We start from the raw sequence: 18,851 nt of genomic DNA, 5'->3' as shown, positions 1-18,851 counted from the left end.
CAGGAAGCTTCCCCGAAGGAATAGGAGTCGGGGCCGAGGGGTTATGGTCGATACTAGACCCGAGTAAATTTGGAATGATAATGAACACTTGGAAGAGGATCTGGTTTCAGACAATCTGCGCGACTGCATGTGAACTGGCAATGCGTGAAAGCTCCTTGTCTCCGTCCGCAGTTAGATTTACACACGACAAGCTCAATAACGGTGGCCAAGAGTGTTCAGAATATGGGCGCGAGCCTGGTCAACTTTTGTTTGATTACAGAGTAGGCAGCTTAATATTACACGTGTCCGGCCCAATTTTTTTCCCTTTCAAATCCCACGCCGGCAGAAAAGTGTCGGGATAGGAAATTCCGGTGTCCAACTCCTTGCTACAAAGCCCAGCCGTGTCAAGGCCTCCGACGCGTGCCAAGAGAGGGAATGAGAGCCTCTTACTGTGTAAGGATCTGGTTTCCAAAGTCCACCGTGCCGTCCATGTTCATCATCATGCCAGGGTCGCCGGGAACCATGCCTCCCCCGTTGGGCATGAGACCGCCGGCCGCGGCGAGGGATAGCAGGCCGCGGCCCAGCTCGCCGACAGGGTGCAGCGGGAGAACCGACGCCTCCATGCTGTTGCCGTCAAAGATGACCATGTTCTGGATGGGCTGCTGGGTCTGACCGAGGACGTTGATGACGTCCTGTGCGAGCTCGCCTCCGAGGATGGCGGTGACCGGAGCCATCTCGCTGCCGATGTTCTGCAGGAAGCTCCGCAGCACCTCGGAGCGCAGTGTCTCGGACGGGAGGCCCAGCTGGGTGTGCTTAGCCGTGGCAAGCTTGGTGAAGAGACCGAGGTCCTCCTTGGTATGGCTGGGCAGTCGGCCGCTGTTGAGGACCTGGAAGTCCCACAGCGCCCGCAGGCAGGAGATGACGGGGCTGACCGCCTTCTTCCTTCTCGCGCTCTTTGCGTACTCCTCGGGCAGGGTAGCACCGTCACTAGCGAGATACCATGTCGAGTAGAGCTCACGCTTCGTCACCACCTCGACCGTCTTGCCGCCCTCCTTCTTCGTGCTGACGCCGATAACGCTCCGGGTTCTCGTCTCGGGCCCCAGCTTCGTCGCGACGTTGCCGAGATCTCTCTCGATGACGTAGTCGTGCTCGATCAGATCGGAGAATATAAAGCCGTACATACCGTGCGTGCCGGCGGCGTAGAAGGACCTTTGGTGAAGGCGGGTGGCGGTGTTGATAATGTTGAGTGAGTCGGGGTCCATGTCGGTGGCAATGACGATGTCAAAGGCCGAGAAGTAACTCGTGCCCTTGGATTTGATGCCCTCAGCATCCACATGGACCTGTACACGGGGGTTGAGCTTCTGAATGGCGGCGGCCGCAGCCTGCGCGCGGTTCTGGCCGATGTGGTTCTCCTCCTCGGACAGGAAGAATTGCGATCCCAGATCTGATTCCGTGACGGTAGCGCCGTCGAGGATGGTGAGGGATCCTATGCCGGCGAGGACGAGGTTCTTGGCGATCTCATTCGCAAGAGCCTTCATGGTAATGAGGAGGACGTTTGCATTGCGGATCTTCTCCTGGGCCTTCATGCCCCAGAGGCGAATCTGACGGTCATAGAGCGCAATCTCATCTGATAAAAGGGTCAGTCATCTAGTTGGGGGTCCTTCTTGAGAAGTGACGCATACCTGCGCTCATGGCGGGAGGTGCGGCGACAGGAAGGCCTTGAAGCATGCCGTTGTTGTCATACATTTGTCCACCCTGTTGGAGAAGCTCGGGCATGAACATCTGGGTCGCTTGGAACATGTCCGGCAGCATGTTTGGGGGTAGGTCTCCTGTAGGTATGCTTCCAGGCATGACCCCCTGCAGGGCTTCGGGAAGGACCTGATCCATGAGCACGGCTTGCATGCTAGGATCAAAACCGTTGGAGGTGCTGGGCATAGGGTGGTGAGGGACGATGGTCTCCTGTGCTGGGGTGCCGTTGCTGGGCGCGGTGGTCTCCTGCGCCGGCTTGTCCTGAGGCTGTGTTTGCTCATCCATCTTGAACGGCTGAGATGAGACTGCGCCGAGAGCAGGGTGATATATGACGCAAAGATGGAAATCCTGTCCTCGGCTTGTGATGTGGATCGAATTACGGACGAATTAGCTCAGTAAAGCATACACGCCAGGTTCTGGCCTGGAAAGCTGCGTTGGCGCGATGAGGTAGTAGTGAATGGAAGGTGAAAGAGGCCGCGTCGAGTGACCCCGGGAGTTGGGCTTGCCGTGAGGCCTGTCAAAAGAGCGAAGCCGCGGGGTCCGTGAATCAAGTCGCTAGAGGTCAGTTTGCTCGCTCGAGGAAATTGATACCCGATATGTGAGTAGGTATGTCCCGAACTCACCTCTCGAAGCAAGGCTGAAGGTTGAAGGCTTGACGGATTCATATGAGGTTGAGGCTAAGGTAACTTCTATTCGTCAGAAATTGTTAAGGTGCCAGGCCGCTGGCACCTTCCCGCCTCCCAATGTATGGAGCACGGATAACGCGCTAGAGCCACACTAAAGTGGTACCTGGTTGGGGCACGTGGTCCCATACAATGATCGCGTACTGCTTAGCATTTCCTATTGAAAGGCCCCCTTCCTTGCATCAGCGGCTCATTAGGTATAGGTAGGCACGAAACCCCGCGAAAGACAGGGCCAGGGGCTCTCTTTAGCGGGTGCATCAGGGCGATCCCAACTGACTCTGCGATTGATTGGAGGTGAGCTTGCTGCACTTGGAACAGTACAAACCAGGTATCAGCGGTACCCTCCAGTCCAACCCCGATTTCCTACGTCAACCAACCAACTTCCGCCATTCGCTGGCCTGCTGACGACAAATCTTCGATCCAGCGACGACGGTCGTTCGCGCCAGTATCGTTCGGCTCTTTCTCTCTCAAAAATACAAGCATTCATCTCACCAGCCATCTGTTCCTTGGTTACGGCAACGACTGACGGTCGATTATACCCTAACCATCGGTCGCGACACCTCTGTGAGTGCGCCCTTGATGGTGGTGGGTGGTTCTATGTATTCCAAGCCCTCCGCTCTGTGGACCGTGGTTTTAAGCACGGCCAAAGCCTTTGCTACGTCTCTGCGGTGTTATCTCTGGTAGGTATTCTAACCAGTCTGCCAGCTTCCAAGCCCCTCGATCGGCACCCGGCAGGTTGCGCCCTGGTCTTTACCATTCATCCCACCCACTCAAACCCACCGAAGTTGCCTCCCGCCGAATCCACAATTATTCCCTCGAACCGCGGCCAACACTCCCACCGCTCTTCGCTCTCGCCGACATTGACGGACACAATACCGGGCGACTCTGAACGCAAACTCCTGTCCCTGGCAGGCGCCTGCGTCGCTGGGTGTTTGTAATCTCCACCGCCGAAGCATGTCGTCGCAGCGGCCAAACCCGAGCCAGAATTCTCAAAGGCGCGACAACAACGACTATCCGCCTTTACCACCGCATCGAAGACTACCCCCACTGCCGCCTCTGCCCGCAGATCATGTGATACACCCTCCTCAGCCACCTCGACACCCATGGGAACCCGAGCCCTACACGACCCAAGACCAGACTGAATCTTATCTTCATCTTAGGCGGCATATGGCAGACAGAAATTTTCAGGCCGAATACGACGAGCTGGTGGGAAACAGCCTGAATGGTTTCACAGCGTTCATGTCTGCGGCGCAGGACGACTTTGGTTTCTCCCGAGATAGCACCCAGAACCGGAGCCAGGCGTCCAACTTACTAGATACACCCCAGAACGATCAGCGAGACAACGACGACGTCCGAAGGAACCCCCTTCAATTACCGCCCGTCTTTGGTTATAGGGCTGTTCGATCAATAAACGGCCGTCAGCGACCCGAGGGCACCGAAGACGACGTAGAGGCAGTGAGAGCCCTGTGGAATCGTAGAGCTCAATATAGCTCCTCACCCTTTTCACCGCCCAGGATGCCTCCTAACATGTCCCCACCTAATCTATCCCCCCTTCCTCCTTCGGAGGAATACCACGAGGGGAACCGAAGAGTAAAAAGGAGAAAGCTGGACTCCGAACGCGCTTCTCAGAGCTTCAGAGGATTTCGGTACGGTCGATATGGGCAAGTTGAGCCCGGCCAGTTGAAGATGGAAATAGTGAGCTGCGATGGGGGACTGTACGAGAACGCCTCCCTGCATGCTTACGAGAATATCTTGAAAGACGACAAAACTGTGTACTGCACACAATCCAACCGTTGCAACATCATCCTACGGCATCAGGGTGCAACAGCATTTACCTTGAAGGAGCTCGTGATCAAGGCGCCGGCATCAAACTACTCATCGCCGTAAGTGATATCTGCGCCGATCTTACGGGAACTAGATCTGACAAGTTCCGGCAGGGTGCGAGAGGGAATGGTGTTTGTGTCTATGGACCAAGACGAGCTGCTTAAACGCACAGCGCAATATGAGATACAGTATGCCCCGCTAAGGTCAAGTCGTTCATCGGCGACAAGGGCGCTGGCCCCCATCATCTCGATACGTCACCACGAAGATGGCACAACCGTCACCAGAACTCATACGCGGCAAAGGCGGCTGTACAGTTTAGGTCACGATGAGGAAGAAAACGGGCCAAGGACGGCGCAGATCCCCGCGGAGTTTACTACCCACTTGCCGCCTTTCAATATCACGACCGAGTGTAGTTACGAGGAGACCGATGATGAGGAAAATCCAAGGGTTCCTGTCAATCGGCGAGCACCCAATAGAATTGGAGCCTTGCCTTTTGAGAGTGACAGCAGTGACGACGGCAATCCATTTGCCTCGGACGAGTATGGATTTGAAGACTTCCCCTTCACTAGCAGGCGTCGAGACGCTTCCGACATGTCTTTGGCAGAGGCTGTAGAGGCAACTCAGGTGGCAACTCAGGAGGCTGTGCGAGCCGTCGGTGGGGAGCTCATGGCCCCCCATGCCAAGTTCTTTATCGAAAAGGATAAGAGCAAATGTACCATTCGGTTTGATCCGCCAGTTTCTGGACGATTTATACTCCTGAAGATGTGGAGCAGCAGCCGGGCATCCGGCAGCAACATCGATATTCAAGCAGTACTCGCCACAGGTTTCGCAGGGCCGCGGTATTTCCCTTCGGTTGAGTTACGATAACCCGCTGCAGAAACGCAGTTGGCGGAGAGGTGTTGCGAACAGGGCCATCATGATGGGTGGATGGATGCCTGCAATCCGCGTTACGATGGTTACAACGGAGTTGTTGGCGTTTGATTACAGACGGCTGGGGCTAGTCGGGTGTGACAAGGAAGTCACTCATCATATACCACGTGCGAATATAGTAGGATTGACAATTGAATTTGAGCTCTCAAGCCTCATATCGAGTTTGGTGAAAGTGATACTTGGGTGAGACACGGTTTCAGTCGCCGCAGACAGCCATTTACCTTCAGTTATTAGACAACGGTGTTTTTAGATGGTGTCTACTTCAATCCAGCCTTTGCGGCGGGCTACTCACTCAACGGCATTTAACTCGAGGTTTGCATTGATGTTTGCGAGTCCAATACCGCATTCCCCAAGGAACCCACCAATTGGCCGGCGCCAGTCGTGTGGCTCGATCGCGTCCCGCAAAACTAGACACTCCATCCACATCTCATACAACGCGCAACCCTCCACCGCAACCACCCAACTTGCATATGTAGCAAGTTGCTCTGATACGCCGCTCTCAACTTGGTTAAATATTTTCTGGCAGAACCACAATCAGCGTCTCAAACTAAGAGCTCCAGCAGAGAAAGCAACGAAACCCAGGCCCAGAAGGGACGTCCCGCCATGAGTCACGAGCTCACCCTCATCGTCGCGGCGACGCGCAACATGGGAATCGGCGCCAAGGGCGGTCTCCCCTGGGCGGGGCTCAAGAAGGAAATGGCCTACTTTGCGCGCGTGACGAAGAGGCTCCCATCACAGGTACACAAGGTTCCCGCCTCTCCCCTCCCCCCCCCCGATTCTTTTCTATTTTTTCTTCGCCTCTCGCACATGAGATGGGACCGTCACAAGGCGTCCATGGCTCCATATAGCCTAATATATGTACTAGTCCGCCGACGCTGACTCTGTAACTACGAGGTGAAAGGCCCCCCCGAACGCCCGCAACGCCGTCATCATGGGCCGTAAGACGTGGGAGAGCATCCCCCCGAAGTTCCGCCCCCTCAAGGGCCGCCTCAACATCGTCATCAGCCGTTCCCACCCCGCCTGGGATCCGGCCTCGGCACCCGCGACGCCAGACGCCGACGAGGAGCCCGTCAAGGTGGGCTCGCTGGAGCAGGCGCTCGCGTACTTGCGCGCCGACGGCGTCGCCAGCCGGTTGGGCAGGGTGTTCGTCATCGGCGGCGCGCAGATCTACGACGCCACGCTCCGGGCGCCCGAGGCGAGGAGGGTGCTGCTGACCAAGGTCCTTGCTGAATTCGAGTGCGACGCCTTCTTCCCTCTGACGCTGAGCGACGAGGGGGGAAAGGCGGCGGAGGGGTGGAGGAAGGTCGAGAAGCCGGGTCTGGACGCCTGGGTCGGGGAGGAGGTCGAGGGGGGCGAGATTGAGGAGAACGGGACGAAATATGAGTTCCAGATGTGGGAGAGGGCTTAACATCAAGACCGCACCTGGTCGGTTTGCAAATGGAAATATAAATAAAAGGTTATCTGCGTTTTACATAAGTTGGTTGGGTCGATGAGCTTGCTTGCTTTCTTTCTTTTTATTTTCTCTTGTGCCCTTTCCCCGGCCCGTGCCTCTATAGGTAGTATGCGTTGGTGAATGTATAAAGTTACAAAGCGTAAATGCGTCATCCCTTGCGCGTGCCAGGTTACAATCCGCGACCTCTGTCGTTACTATACATCACAATCGCTTCACAATGATACAGGTACAGTGATCCCCCCTCCCTCCCTCCCAGAAGCCTTGCTCGGGCGGTCTCTGACCCAGCCAGCCAAAATTGCTGTCAGATCTCAGGCCTTCGCCACGGCCTCCCCTTGGACAACGCCAGCCTTAGCCAAGTCCACCCGGACCTGCGGCGTAACAGCGTCGACGAGCTTGAACATTTCCCTGATGTCCCTCTTGAAGATCTTGGCCGGCGCCACGAGCAGGTCCTCGGCGGGGATTGCCTCGAGGTCCTGCAGCGTGGCACGCAGCCAGGCGACGACAGCAGCGACCTGGCGCATGTCAGCATCCTCGCGGGACTTGAACAGATTGCGCCAGATGGCGGCGGCGAGCACGCGGTCGTCCTTGACGACACCCTCGTCGTAGGCGGCGATGAGGCCGCGCCACTGGACGAAGATCTCCTTAAGGTACCGCTGGCGCAGCGCCGACGAGGTCATGCCGTGGTTCAGGTGCATCATGCGCTCGCAGTCGAAGAAGAACTGGTCGATGAACTGGTGCTGCAGGCTGCGGGAGGTGTCGCGGTCCAGGCACCGCATGCGCGCGATAACGGTGTACATGTGCAGCATCGTGGCCTGGGACCACGAGCTGAAGGAGGGTTGAAGGTCTAAGCCTAGTGGCGGAGGAGGGAGAGTCAGCAAGGGCCTGTTACATCCAAAGTCTTGTGCAATCGGCGGCATGGGGCAGTTCCCCCAAGGGAAGGGGGGGGGTTCAATAGGTAGGTCAACGTACATTGCAGCCACGGTCCGATCGGGTACCCTATCTCCTCGCCCTCGGTCGTCATCCGGACCGTGTCGTTGGTGCGCTCTTGCTCCGGGATCTGGTACAGCGCTGGTGCCGAGCAGATCTTGTAGAGAGCCTCGAGACGGGAGGTGGTCAGGGTCGCCGCCATGGTCTTTGGCGCGGCAGCCACAATGCTCGACGCGATGGCCTCCTTGAACCCGGACGACGGCGCCCCATTCCGCCGCGTTGTCTGGCTAAAGCATCTCCTCGACGGAGGAGTTGGTGTCGTCGAGGTGGCCTTGGTCACTGGAGCCACCCGGCGCGCCGTAGCAGCGAAAGGGTTCCGGGGCAAGGCGAGGTCGGCGGTGGCTCGCAAGCTCCGGGCCAGGAGTCTCGCCTGGTAGCGGCAGCTTTGGCAGGCCATCTTTTCGGTGTTCAGTGGAAGTAGGTAATGTTCGTGCCGAGCCTGCGCGGGTTGTAAATTGGTGGGGATTCCTCGTTCGGAGTTGTGTCGGTAGCTTCGTAATCGAAATTGGCCGATACAGCCTTTCTCTCCTCAACTCGGGCCCAAGTCGCGGAAGCTTAAAAGTCTGGACGTCATCCAAAAAAAAAAAGTCCATGAACACATCGAAATTCGAGTTAGCAGCGCATGCCCGGCCGGCGGAACTTCGGGTCATACGCGACCAGCCTCGACTGTACAGTGTTTCCCGCCCTTTGCACGGTGGCGATTTTCGGCCTGGGTTGCGCTTTTCGATGACGGTTAGGTTAATAATCCACGGGTCTTCGGGGGCCATAACCGCATTATTTCTATATGGTTTACGGCTTACTTTGGATGTGCGCTCATGTTTCCGAAGGGTTGTCCTGTGCGATCTTACGAGGGTCTGCCTTGGCCACCCATCTCAGCTTTGGGCTTGGTCTTCCTTGCTCGTATCTCAGTTTGGACATGTTCCTTTCCTTGTTCACACTTTTACGTCGGAGATGGTGATCACCAAATTCATCTCATGCTGCTACCTACTCATGACGGACGCTGTCCACGCACGCGGACCACGCACGCGGACCACGCACGCCCACCGGCCAGGCATATTTAGGTATTAGAACTCTATGGTCCAATCATTCGAGTTGTACGATGCCCAGGCTCCATAATTAGCTCTTCAAAGCAAAGCAAACAGACATGCAAAAACAAAAACCAAAAGGTCTGAGTTAATCCTCGATAAAACGTGGATACGCCTGTCATCGCTAGGTTCTTCTGGCTGCATCGGCACCGCTCTCCTCGCTCTAGTGAAGCTTGGAGAAAACAAGCGAGGCATTCGTGCCGCCGAAGCCGAAGCTATTAGAAATAGCATTGTCAACCCGTTTGGTCTGCGCTTGAAGCGGCACGAGATTCATGGATCCCCCGACATTCGGGTTTTCGAGATTCAGCGTGGGTGGCACAATATCCTTTAGCATCGTCAGCAAAATCTTCATTTTAGACAAGGAGTCTAGGAAACATAAGGTTTCGGTTTAATAACCGAAAAGCCGCGACTCACCTCAGCGACTGATAGCACGGTGAACATTGCCTCAATGGCGCCAGCCGCCCCTAACAGATGGCCGACGGCACCCTTGGTGCTGCTCACTGTGACACAAGACTCGTCCGCGTAACCCTCCTCGCCTGTCATGATGAGTCGTATCGCGGAAGCTTCTGCCGCGTCGCCCACCTGCGTCCCAGTGGCGTGCGCGTTGATATAGCTCACTTCCTTTGGTCGAACGCCGGCATTCTTGAGGGCAAGCTTCATGGCGCGGAAAGCTCCATGGCCGTCTTCGCGCGGGGCTGTCATGTGATGGGCATCGCCGCTGCAGCCGTAACCCCTCACTTCCGCGTAGATACGAGCGCCCCGGGCCTTGGCGTGCTCGAGTTCCTCCAGCACCAAAACTGCCGACCCCTCCGAGATGACAAAACCGTTGCGGTCGCGGTCAAAGGGACGGCAGCTGGCGTGGGGTTCGTGGTTGTATGCCGTGGAGAGGGACCTTGCCCTTCCGAAACCGGCAAAGGTTAGGGGATGGATGCAAGATTCGGTACCACCAGCGACCATGACGTCTGCGTCCCCGAAAGCAATAAACCGCATGGCATCCCCAATGGAATGGGCGCCAGTGGTACAAGCGGTTGTAACGGCATGGTTCGGTCCCCGGAGCCCGTATTTTATCGAGATGTGGCCAGCAGCCAGGTTGACGAGGATCTTGGGGACGAACAGCGGCGAAACTTTCTTGTAGCCCTACCCAAACAGACTTTAGCTTGGCATCGCTCGTCGATCACTGCAGCGAACTCTCACTTGTTGGTTAAATGCCAAGCTCGTTTCGTAGATCTCTTCTAGATTTCCTATGCCGCTTCCGAGGCAGACGCCTGTGGCCTCTTGGTCGTCTTGGCAGGACGGCTGCCACCCAGCATCTTTCATGGCCATCTCAGCACATGCCACGGCATACTGGGCAAACCTAGACATGCGACGCTGTTCCGTGGCATCCAGCCAGTCGTCAGGCCGCCAATGGTCTGGATCCGAGCCATGACTGGGGACTACGCCAGCAACTGTGCTCTTCAGATCTTTCCAGCGGGTTTGCGGCTCCAAGTTGGCCACACTGGTGATGGCAGACTGGCCAGCCAAGAGACGATTCCATGTGGAGCGCACGCCGACACCAAAAGGCGAGATGGCACCGAGACCTGTCACGACAACTCGTCGCATCATTCGGCCATGTCCAAGGGGGGATATGTGTCGTGTTTTGTTCAGGAAAACGCACCGACGTGTAAACAGGGAAGACAAGAAGATGCAAAAGGGTGGGGCGGAAGGGGCGGGTCGCTGCTTCGAAGGTGGGGATGGATTGAGAGCCGAGTGAAGCAAGAGAGTGTATCAGTGCAGGCGTCCGTAACCAATCGAAGAATGGATAGGTAGGGTGGCAGGTAAGTAAACAGCAAACTTGAAGTCGGAACAACGTTAAAATGCGCGGTCAGGTCGTCTCTGCTGCACCGCACAGATGGAGAGTTTTGGCGCGACTTGTGACTTTGATAGGTAGCGCGGTACGTACAGGCGCGACTCCCATTTGCAGCCGCATACGGCGTGATGCAGGAGGCTGAGACGAGGGATTATATGCACACTGTGCGGTCAGGGGCTGTCCTAGCGGAAAGCAGGATGCTCTGAGGCGGTGAGATCACAGTGCGGAAACCTTATCTCACGTCAATAGATTCTGCGCAGTAAGGGACCACCGACTTGTACCTTCCAGTTTACTTTGTACGTACCTACATGGTAAGGCCGACTAGTGGGAAACGACAGGGGGGGAGGCTTAGCATAACCTCAATGGAGTTTGGGTCCGGGTTGGGCGGCAGCCACTCAGGCGTCAGAGACCGACTGGAACCGGGGAACTGGCCACTGCGTCGCAAACGCAACGCAACGACACACGTCGCGACTGGCGTGTTCTCACACGTTGTCTCTTTCCCCCCTACATATCGATGAATATTGCAACGCTTTTGAGAAAGCTTCCCTGAACTTTGTCTTCTGTCATGCTCCTATCGATCCCGTGAGGTGGCATCCTTGACCGTCCCATTGCATTCTTGCTCACCAGCCGCCTTAGGACCATCACAAGATCAATCCCTTCAAAGAGACGGAATCCCTGGCGGACAACATCTCGTCTCATCAGGCGTCTTTGATCCTCGTTTCAGACACCAAGATCTTCCCGGCATTCCAAATCGGTATCATTGATAGCTTCCAAGAGAAACAAATGAGCCCTCGGGAGCAGAGGCGACTTTGAGCCCTGCGTCTCCCCCCATCTTGCAGGGTCTCCCATCGCATCTCGGCATCTGCAAACTCACCGTCCGCCTTCATCCCCGCAAACCAAGTCACTATCTCCGGCCTTGACTTGCCACACCATACTGCATCTGTGCTGAGCTGTGCCGCAGCTTGGTTTCAGTGTCGCATGTGTTTCTCTTCCGATCATTAGCCACCCGTCAAGCAGCCATATCTCACTCAGCCTTCTCGTTGTCCAAGCCTTTCCACCGGCCAGGAAACCCGCTCTCCTTGAGACTGGTCGCTTTTCATGCCTTTGACCACCTCGTCTTTGACACCCTCGACCATCTGATCACCGCACACGACACGCTCAACGATACTTTGCCCCAGTGGGTGCTTTCGCTATCTCTTGGCCTGATCCCGGACTGCGGATCGCCGAACTTTCCTACCGAGTATCATCCTGACTTCCCAAGCACGAGGGTGGTCTCTGCGCTGTTGTCTGCACCTGCGACCTGCGACCTGCTCGCTTCGGGGTCCAGATCCTAACACGCTACTGTTCGCCTCAAGAGGGCCGCGCCAGTGGCTTATCCGATACAATCAGAAAAGCAAATAGCCTTTGCTTCATGTTGGTCTGGGATCGGTCCTCTTAGCTCAGCCGGTTCTCATTTTCCGTCCTTCAACGCCATTCGCATAGACACCTTAGACTCCCCCTATATAGAAACCCACTGCCTCCTCCTGCTTTTGGACGTTTTGGACCCTGCGTCGATGATTGTGCTCCCACGCCTTTGGGAATATCATCAGCATGCCCCAACCATCTAGCGTCAAGTCGTCTGGCACGGCTTCAGAACCTACGATGGCGGATAACGATCGCGGGCCCGAATCCAAAGCAGAGGTGGAGATCAGTGGGCGCGAGATCAACCCCGCTACCACCTCAAGTTACGTTGACCACGACCCGGTCGAGGACTTGAGGCAGCGGCTCTCGCAATGGGGTGAGTCAAGTGTCTACCATGGCTATGATGATGAAGATGAGCAAGGGTCCGAACATGAACTTCTCTTAGATCCCAACCTGCCCGAAGAGTACGAGACAAGGATCAGCAAGGTGGGCTCGACGCCAACCGCAGAGGTCGACGATGAGCTCGCAATGAAGAGGGAGGAGGAGGAGGACTCGCCCTACCCAGAAGTGCGTGCCGCCGTTCGCAACTACGACGAGGACGTCCCATGCAACACCATTCGAGCTTGGACTATCGGTCTTTTGCTAGTCACCGTCGGCGCTTCGATGAATACCCTGTTCTCATTACGACAGCCTTCTATCGGTCTTGGCCCTCTGATCGCCCAAATCATTGCCTGGCCCATCGGCCAAGGCTGGGCCAAAGTGATGCCAACAAAGCAATACAACACCTTTGGCCTCAAGTGGAGTCTGAACCCGGGGCCTTTCAACATTAAGGAACACTCCATCATCGTCGTGATGGCCGGTGTCTCTTTTTCGGTCGCGTACGCCACTGATATCATCTTGGCCCAGCTGGTTTTCTACAAGCAAGACTTTGGTATCGTCTTCCAGCTGCTTCTCACGATATCGACCCAGTCGCTGGGCTACGGCATCGCCGGCATCATGAGAAAGTTTCTAGGTACGTCTCCCATGAGTAAGCCAAGGCTTATGGTCGCTGACTTGATGCCCAGTCTACCCAGCGGCCATGATCTGGCCCGGTAATCTAGTGTCCGTCACCTTGATGAACGCCATGTACGAAGCGAACGACCGACCCGATCCCAGCTTCATCGGAGGTAGCATGCCTCGGTACAAGTGGTTCGGTATCATTACGCTCGCCTCATTCTGCTATTACTGGATCCCCGGCTTCCTTGCTCAGTTCCTAAGCATTATGGCGTTTGCGACTTGGATTGCGCCCAACAACGTCGTCATCAACCAGCTGTTCGGTGGCACTAGCGGTCTTTCACTTCTGCCTTTGACGCTCGATTGGACTCAGATTTCGGGTTTCGTTGGTTCTCCGCTTATCCCCCCTTGGTGAGTTTCTTCCATACGTTTGTATGAAATGCATTGGATTCAAGCTGACCCCGTGTAGGCACGCAATTGCCAACACCCTCATCGGTGTTGTTGTTTTCTTCGTCATCGGCGCCTCAATCTTCCACTATACCGATGTTTGGTACGCCCAATTCCTGCCCATGAGTGACTCCGGCACGTACGACAACACCGGCAACCCGTATAACACCACTCGCATTTTGACGCCCCAGCTCACGCTCGACCTGGAGGCCTACAAGAACTACTCGCCTCTCTTCATTAGCACAACTTTTGCTATTTCGTACGGGCTGTCTTTTGCTGCCATCGCCTCCCTGGTCGTCTACACGTACCTGCACAATGGCAAGCAGATTTGGGCGCAGTACAAAAACAGCAGCAAGGAGAAGCCCGATATCCATATGAAGCTCATGCAGAAGTACAAGGAGGCGCCGACTTGGTGGTACATGGGCCTGTTCGTGATTGTGAGTTTGCACCGCATCGTTTTGGTATAACCCCACTGACAAGGGCCTAGATGCTCGGTCTCGGTTTCGTGACCGTCCTGGCATACCCGACCAACCTCACCTGGTGGGCTTTCCTCTTGGCCGTGGCCATCTCCTTTGGCTTCTCGCTGCCCATCGGCATCATTCAAGCCGTCACCAACAACCAGATCGGCTTGAACGTGTTGACCGAGTTCATCTATGGATACATTCAACCCGGCCGGCCGCTTGCGCTCATGATGTGAGTCTTCTGCGGGGACGTTTCCCTCATCGTGCTCTGACAATTCCAACAGCTTCAAGACCTTCGGCTACATCACCATGTCGCAATCTCTGGGCTTCGTCTCTGATCTGAAGTTTGGCCACTACATGAAGATCCCCCCGAGAACCATGTTCATGTGCCAAGTCGTCGCCACAACCTTCTCGTGCTTCATCCAGATCGCGGTTCTCAACGCCGCGCTGAAGAATATTCCCGACGTCTGCCAGCCGCACCAGGAGAACAAGTTCTCCTGCCCAGGCGGCCGCGTCTTCTTTGCCGGTACGTCTGCTTTATTTTCAGTGCTCAACTCCATTTTGCTGACCAGCTCGCAGCCTCCGTCATCTGGGGTCTCATCGGGCCCGCCCGCATGTTCTCCCCGGGCCAGGTGTACTCGGGCCTCTTCATCTTCTTCGGCCTCGGCGCTATCCTCCCCGTCATCTTTTACTTTGCTGCCCTCAAGTGGCCCAAGTCGCCAGTCAAGTACCTCATGGCGCCCCTCATTTTTGGCGGAGCCGGCTCGATCCCGCCCGCGACACCCCTCAACTACCTCAGCTGGGGCGTCGTCGGCTACATCTTCCAGCATCATATCCGCAAGAAGCACTTTGCCTGGTGGTCGCGCCTCAACTACCTTACATCGTCGGGCCTTGATCTCGGCCTGGCCCTTTCCACGCTCGTCATCTTCCTCGCCTTCACGCTCAACGGTATCGACCCGCCCAAGTGGTGGGGTAACGACATCGTCACTGCGACCATGGATGCTCAGGGCACGGCGATCCAGTCAATACCGGCACCTGGCATGAAATTTGGTCCGAAGACCTGGTAAGTATTCCTACGACAAACCGCACGATTGGCGTCACGGTTACACGGACTTTGTATCACTAAAGAGACTGTCAAAGGGAACGTTAGGAAGGTGTCCTGGCGCATGCTTCTTTTTATCTGCTTTTATCGCACTTGATTCCATATTCCATACACTGGATAGATCCAGGTAAGAGCGAGTGGGGGAGATGAAGGGAAGATATTGGCCATGTATATATAGGCAGGAAGGAAAAAGAAGAAGAAGAAGACAACGAAGACGACGACGAGGGCGTTGGCTGGGTTGCCACTACGATATCCAGGCCGGGTATTTGCTCTATATATTCCCTATTTCCATCGTGGAACAGATTTAATTTCTACGTATCACTCGAACAGCTCTGAGTTCACTTTTCCATCTTGGACGGGTATTTCAGATGATATTTTTGTTACCATTGGTTTGGCAACTGTCTAAAATTTAGATGGTCAAAGGATTGGGGAATCCGAACCTCGACGATGCAAAGCACCAAACCGCCCGCTACATGAGACAAGAAGAAAAAATGTCGAGTTGTGGCCTGATACACTACTACATACACACCACTTACATACACACCACTGGGAAAGTGTGCATGTTGCGAACACAAAGGCTATTTAGCAAGGAGCGCAACATGATCAGCCCAGGTAAGCCTTGGCAGCTGGTCACCGATTGATCTGATCTTGTCGACGGTTTCGCTCGACATTGGCCCTGGCCGCAGTCAAGCAAGCAGGCCAGGTTCTCGAGTGTATCATGGATCCTGCAGCCGCGACAAGACCACAGCTACCACCCACCACAAGCGCGTTGCGCCTCCGATGCGACGAGACCGAGACGGACCCCTCCGCGTCGGCTCTACCCGGACGGAGACGGAGACCGGCTCCGATCTGGATTTTTTGCCACGACTAGCCATTGCTGCAATGCCGGAGGGGCGAGGAGCTCGTGGGTTCAATGCTTGATGTTTACTCGGTGAGTCCAATGCCGGCTCGGCATCCCAAGCCCTGAGGGAGAAACGTTGATCTTACACTTCTCTTGGCAGGCGGACATGGCGTCTGTGAAACCCCCTAGCAGCATAGCAGCGACACCCGAAACTAACGACGTCGCATCGGCGGTGGAACGAAAAATATTTCCTTCGCACACACTCCCTCTCTCGCCGGGAGCACACACACACTTGGCGTACTCATTGTGAACATTTTGACGAGTGGGCCTGGGAGCGCTCGTGGCTCTCGGGGTGGGGTTTCCATGTGGCACTAAGGGCTCGGTGGGGGCGGGGTGGGCATGGCGGCCGGGCCCCAGTGGAGCACCGGGACGGACGGCGGGAGGAGAATGACAGGGACTGGTGCTAAAAGAAAATAAAGTGGCAGCCAATAGTGCCAGCGAGAAATGATCGAACAGGGGGGGAAGGGGGGGTGGTTGTGTTGGTTATTGCGTGCTCTCTCTGGGTGTGCCGGTAGAGAGAGTTAGGCCGAACCGAATTCCCAAATAGCGTTTGTCCGTCAGCCTGACTAGGAACCCCAGGGAATAATGTCGGCATGCCTGATCGTGGCGATATAGATTCCGCTGTCGATCTGCCAAGCCATTTTCAATGCGTCCAGACTACGACAACGAAACGAGTTAAGAAGAAAAAGAAAAAAATACTTTGGGCTCGGTGCTTAGCAGGCTGGCTTCCAGGGCCTGATATTGACGACGTCGCGACTGGGGATGAAGTATATTGCCAAGGAGCAGGACCAAAAGAGCAAGGTGTTCGAGAAATGCCGGCCGGATGCGTGGTTTCAACCCACACAGTCTGAAGACCCGGCGGAATTTCACCACAGGCCTATTGCTCAGGTGGCCCAAGAGACTGGGGAAAGGGGGAACGGGCAAGCCCTGTGGACCTGTCTGTATACAACTACATCGAGATTGCCGTGGATGCGTGTTTTCCGGTAGTGCGGAGTACAGATACTGTACTTCGTACCTGTGGTCTTCCTACAGTAAGCCCTCGCTGCAAGGGTTCTCAACTATCGTCTAGGTAATTCAACCCCTCTCTCTTTGTTGAGGCAGGCGGGCCGCCGGTCGTGATCGCCACAAGAGCGTTACTTTGCGTGTGCATCCTCTGCCGCTGTCGCGCATCAACTCACGCTAGCAAACCATGCCAGGGTGCCAACACCATGCGCGTCCGGCATTTGCCATCGCAGTCCACCAAGACCTCCCAAGATGTAACCAAACCAGATTCGCCGCCTGAGACTCCACCGCATCCGGTTATCGATGTCGCGTTCCTAACGTTTCTCCTTCCTCTCCTGATCTGGTCTCACCAAGAGTGCCGTACGATCTTGCATCCCACATGTCGCTTTACCACACTTGAGCTACCAATGCCATTTGTTCACAGGAACAGTGATTCCTTTCCTACCAATGTACAACCATATACTAAAATCTTACGTGGGACAGTACAGGAATCATCACGCATTAAGTATCCTGAGCAGCGAACAGTGGACTCTGGGCCAGTCGTCAGCTCCTCTTTCCGTCTTACCGATGGTCATATCAACCAACTGAGACCCCTTGAGCAAGAGTCTCTCGGATATATTTAAAGTTTAGCATTCTTCCGACGAACCTTTGCCCGCTCTGGGGGTGCTCCGCAAACCCTAAACAACAAACGAAGAGTACGTCAACTTGCGAACCCAATTCGGTCCAAGAGCCATGGCAGATCAGAACGGCTCCAGCACCGCCAACATCACCGCGGCCGGCAAGGCAGTCTACGACTCGGCCTTCACCGACCGGGTCATTGCCGCCACCGGCCCACACGCCAACCCACCCCCGTCTGGCCCAGATCATGCCGAGCCTCCTCCGGCACCTCCACGACTTTGCCCGAGAGGTCGACCTGACCGTCGACGAATGGCTGGCCGGCGTGCAAATGGTTAGTAGTGAGCCTAGGGCAACTCTCCTCCCGCTCTCATCCTGTTCAGCCCAAGTAGTCGTTCGGACTGCTTCGAAGGACCGCCCAGCCACTAATATGACTCTGCTTTGCCATGCTAGATCAACGAGGCCGGCCAGATGTCCAACGACACCCGTAACGAGACACAGCTCCTCTGCGACATCCTAGGTCTCGAATCCCTCGTCGACGAAATCACGTCGAAACAGCTCCAGTTGAAGACGACTTCGTCACTCGAAACCAGCCCTACCTCGTCCGCCGTCCTCGGCCCCTTCTACCGCTACGACGCTCAGATCCTCCCCAACGGCAGCTCCATCGTCTCCTCCCTCGATTCCCCCGACTACCAGGAAGCCTTCACCCACCTCCACGGCCGCGTCCTCGACCAACACGGCCAGCCCGTAAAGGATGCCACCGTCGACATCTGGCACACGGCTCCCAACGGCATGTACGAGCAGCAGGTCACAGGCCAGCCGGACATGGACCTCAGGGGACGCTTCCGGACCGATGGCGAGGGCCGCTACTCCTTGTACTGCCTCAAGCCCGTTCCCTACCCCGTGCCCGACGACGGCCCAGGCGGAAGGCTGCTCAAGCTCCTCGACCGGCACGCGTACCGCCCCGCGCACCTCCACTTCATCGTCTCCGCCGACGGGTACCGGCCCGTCACGACGCAGCTGTTCGACAAGGAGGGTGAGTACCTCGAGGACGACTCGGTCTTCGCGGTCAAGGAGGACCTGATCGTCGAGTACAAGCCCAGCGAGCCAGGCTCCAAGGCGAGGTGGACGCTAGAGTACGACTTTGTCCTGTGTGGCGCGTGAACCGGGGCGCTGATCGCCTCGGCCAGTGTTGTGGGCGATTTCCGCGATAGGGAGGGTGAGCCGTTTGGCTTCGGGCCACCGTGACGAGTTGCAAGCGGCACACGCTCGGGTGTCAATCAACGCACCAAAGTATTTGTTTTGTATTATTTGTTCATTTCTTTATATATTTTTTTCGGTTTGTTTAGCCGATTGCGTTTGGTCCTTTTTCGTGATTATCCTCCTTGTTGCC

At 55.9% G+C, this 18,851-nt stretch overlaps 7 protein-coding genes across 7 annotated transcripts; 4 read left to right on the top strand and 3 right to left on the bottom strand.

Annotated features, from left to right (window-relative positions):
• Positions 1-425: 425 nt before the first annotated feature.
• GLRG_03722 (ThiF family protein) lies at positions 426-2,013 on the bottom strand (the record flags this gene model as incomplete). The annotated part of the gene is made up of 2 exons (XM_008094407.1): positions 426-1,606; positions 1,662-2,013. The coding sequence occupies 2 exons, from the start codon at positions 2,011-2,013 to the stop codon at positions 426-428; spliced, it is 1,533 nt and encodes a 510-aa protein (XP_008092598.1).
• A 1,352-nt stretch (positions 2,014-3,365) lies between these two features.
• GLRG_03721 (uncharacterized protein) lies at positions 3,366-5,102 on the top strand (the record flags this gene model as incomplete). Its single annotated transcript, XM_008094406.1, has 2 exons — positions 3,366-4,294; positions 4,349-5,102. The coding sequence occupies 2 exons, from the start codon at positions 3,366-3,368 to the stop codon at positions 5,100-5,102; spliced, it is 1,683 nt and encodes a 560-aa protein (XP_008092597.1).
• Positions 5,103-5,768: 666 nt separating this feature from the next.
• Positions 5,769-6,573, top strand: GLRG_03720 (dihydrofolate reductase; the record flags this gene model as incomplete). The annotated part of the gene is made up of 2 exons (XM_008094405.1): positions 5,769-5,903; positions 6,067-6,573. The coding sequence occupies 2 exons, from the start codon at positions 5,769-5,771 to the stop codon at positions 6,571-6,573; spliced, it is 642 nt and encodes a 213-aa protein (XP_008092596.1).
• A 353-nt stretch (positions 6,574-6,926) lies between these two features.
• GLRG_03719 (ubiquinol-cytochrome C chaperone) lies at positions 6,927-8,002 on the bottom strand (the record flags this gene model as incomplete). The annotated part of the gene is made up of 2 exons (XM_008094404.1): positions 6,927-7,468; positions 7,588-8,002. 2 exons carry the CDS (start codon positions 8,000-8,002, stop codon positions 6,927-6,929), a joined length of 957 nt encoding a protein of 318 aa, XP_008092595.1.
• Positions 8,003-8,853: 851 nt separating this feature from the next.
• GLRG_03718 (uncharacterized protein) lies at positions 8,854-10,292 on the bottom strand (the record flags this gene model as incomplete). Its single annotated transcript, XM_008094403.1, has 3 exons — positions 8,854-9,015; positions 9,105-9,827; positions 9,885-10,292. The coding sequence occupies 3 exons, from the start codon at positions 10,290-10,292 to the stop codon at positions 8,854-8,856; spliced, it is 1,293 nt and encodes a 430-aa protein (XP_008092594.1).
• Positions 10,293-12,126: 1,834 nt separating this feature from the next.
• GLRG_03717 (OPT family small oligopeptide transporter) lies at positions 12,127-14,905 on the top strand (the record flags this gene model as incomplete). Its single annotated transcript, XM_008094402.1, has 6 exons — positions 12,127-12,949; positions 13,002-13,341; positions 13,400-13,814; positions 13,865-14,070; positions 14,123-14,364; positions 14,418-14,905. The coding sequence occupies 6 exons, from the start codon at positions 12,127-12,129 to the stop codon at positions 14,903-14,905; spliced, it is 2,514 nt and encodes an 837-aa protein (XP_008092593.1).
• Positions 14,906-17,575: 2,670 nt separating this feature from the next.
• Positions 17,576-18,622, top strand: GLRG_03716 (dioxygenase; the record flags this gene model as incomplete). The annotated part of the gene is made up of 3 exons (XM_008094401.1): positions 17,576-17,656; positions 17,706-17,792; positions 17,912-18,622. The coding sequence occupies 3 exons, from the start codon at positions 17,576-17,578 to the stop codon at positions 18,620-18,622; spliced, it is 879 nt and encodes a 292-aa protein (XP_008092592.1).
• Between the last annotated feature and the right edge of the window lie 229 nt (positions 18,623-18,851).

Source organism: Colletotrichum graminicola (assembly GCF_000149035.1).
Source record: "Colletotrichum graminicola M1.001 genomic scaffold supercont1.11, whole genome shotgun sequence".
NCBI lineage: Eukaryota > Fungi > Ascomycota > Sordariomycetes > Glomerellales > Glomerellaceae > Colletotrichum > Colletotrichum graminicola.
This window is presented reverse-complemented; position numbering and strand designations above follow the sequence as displayed.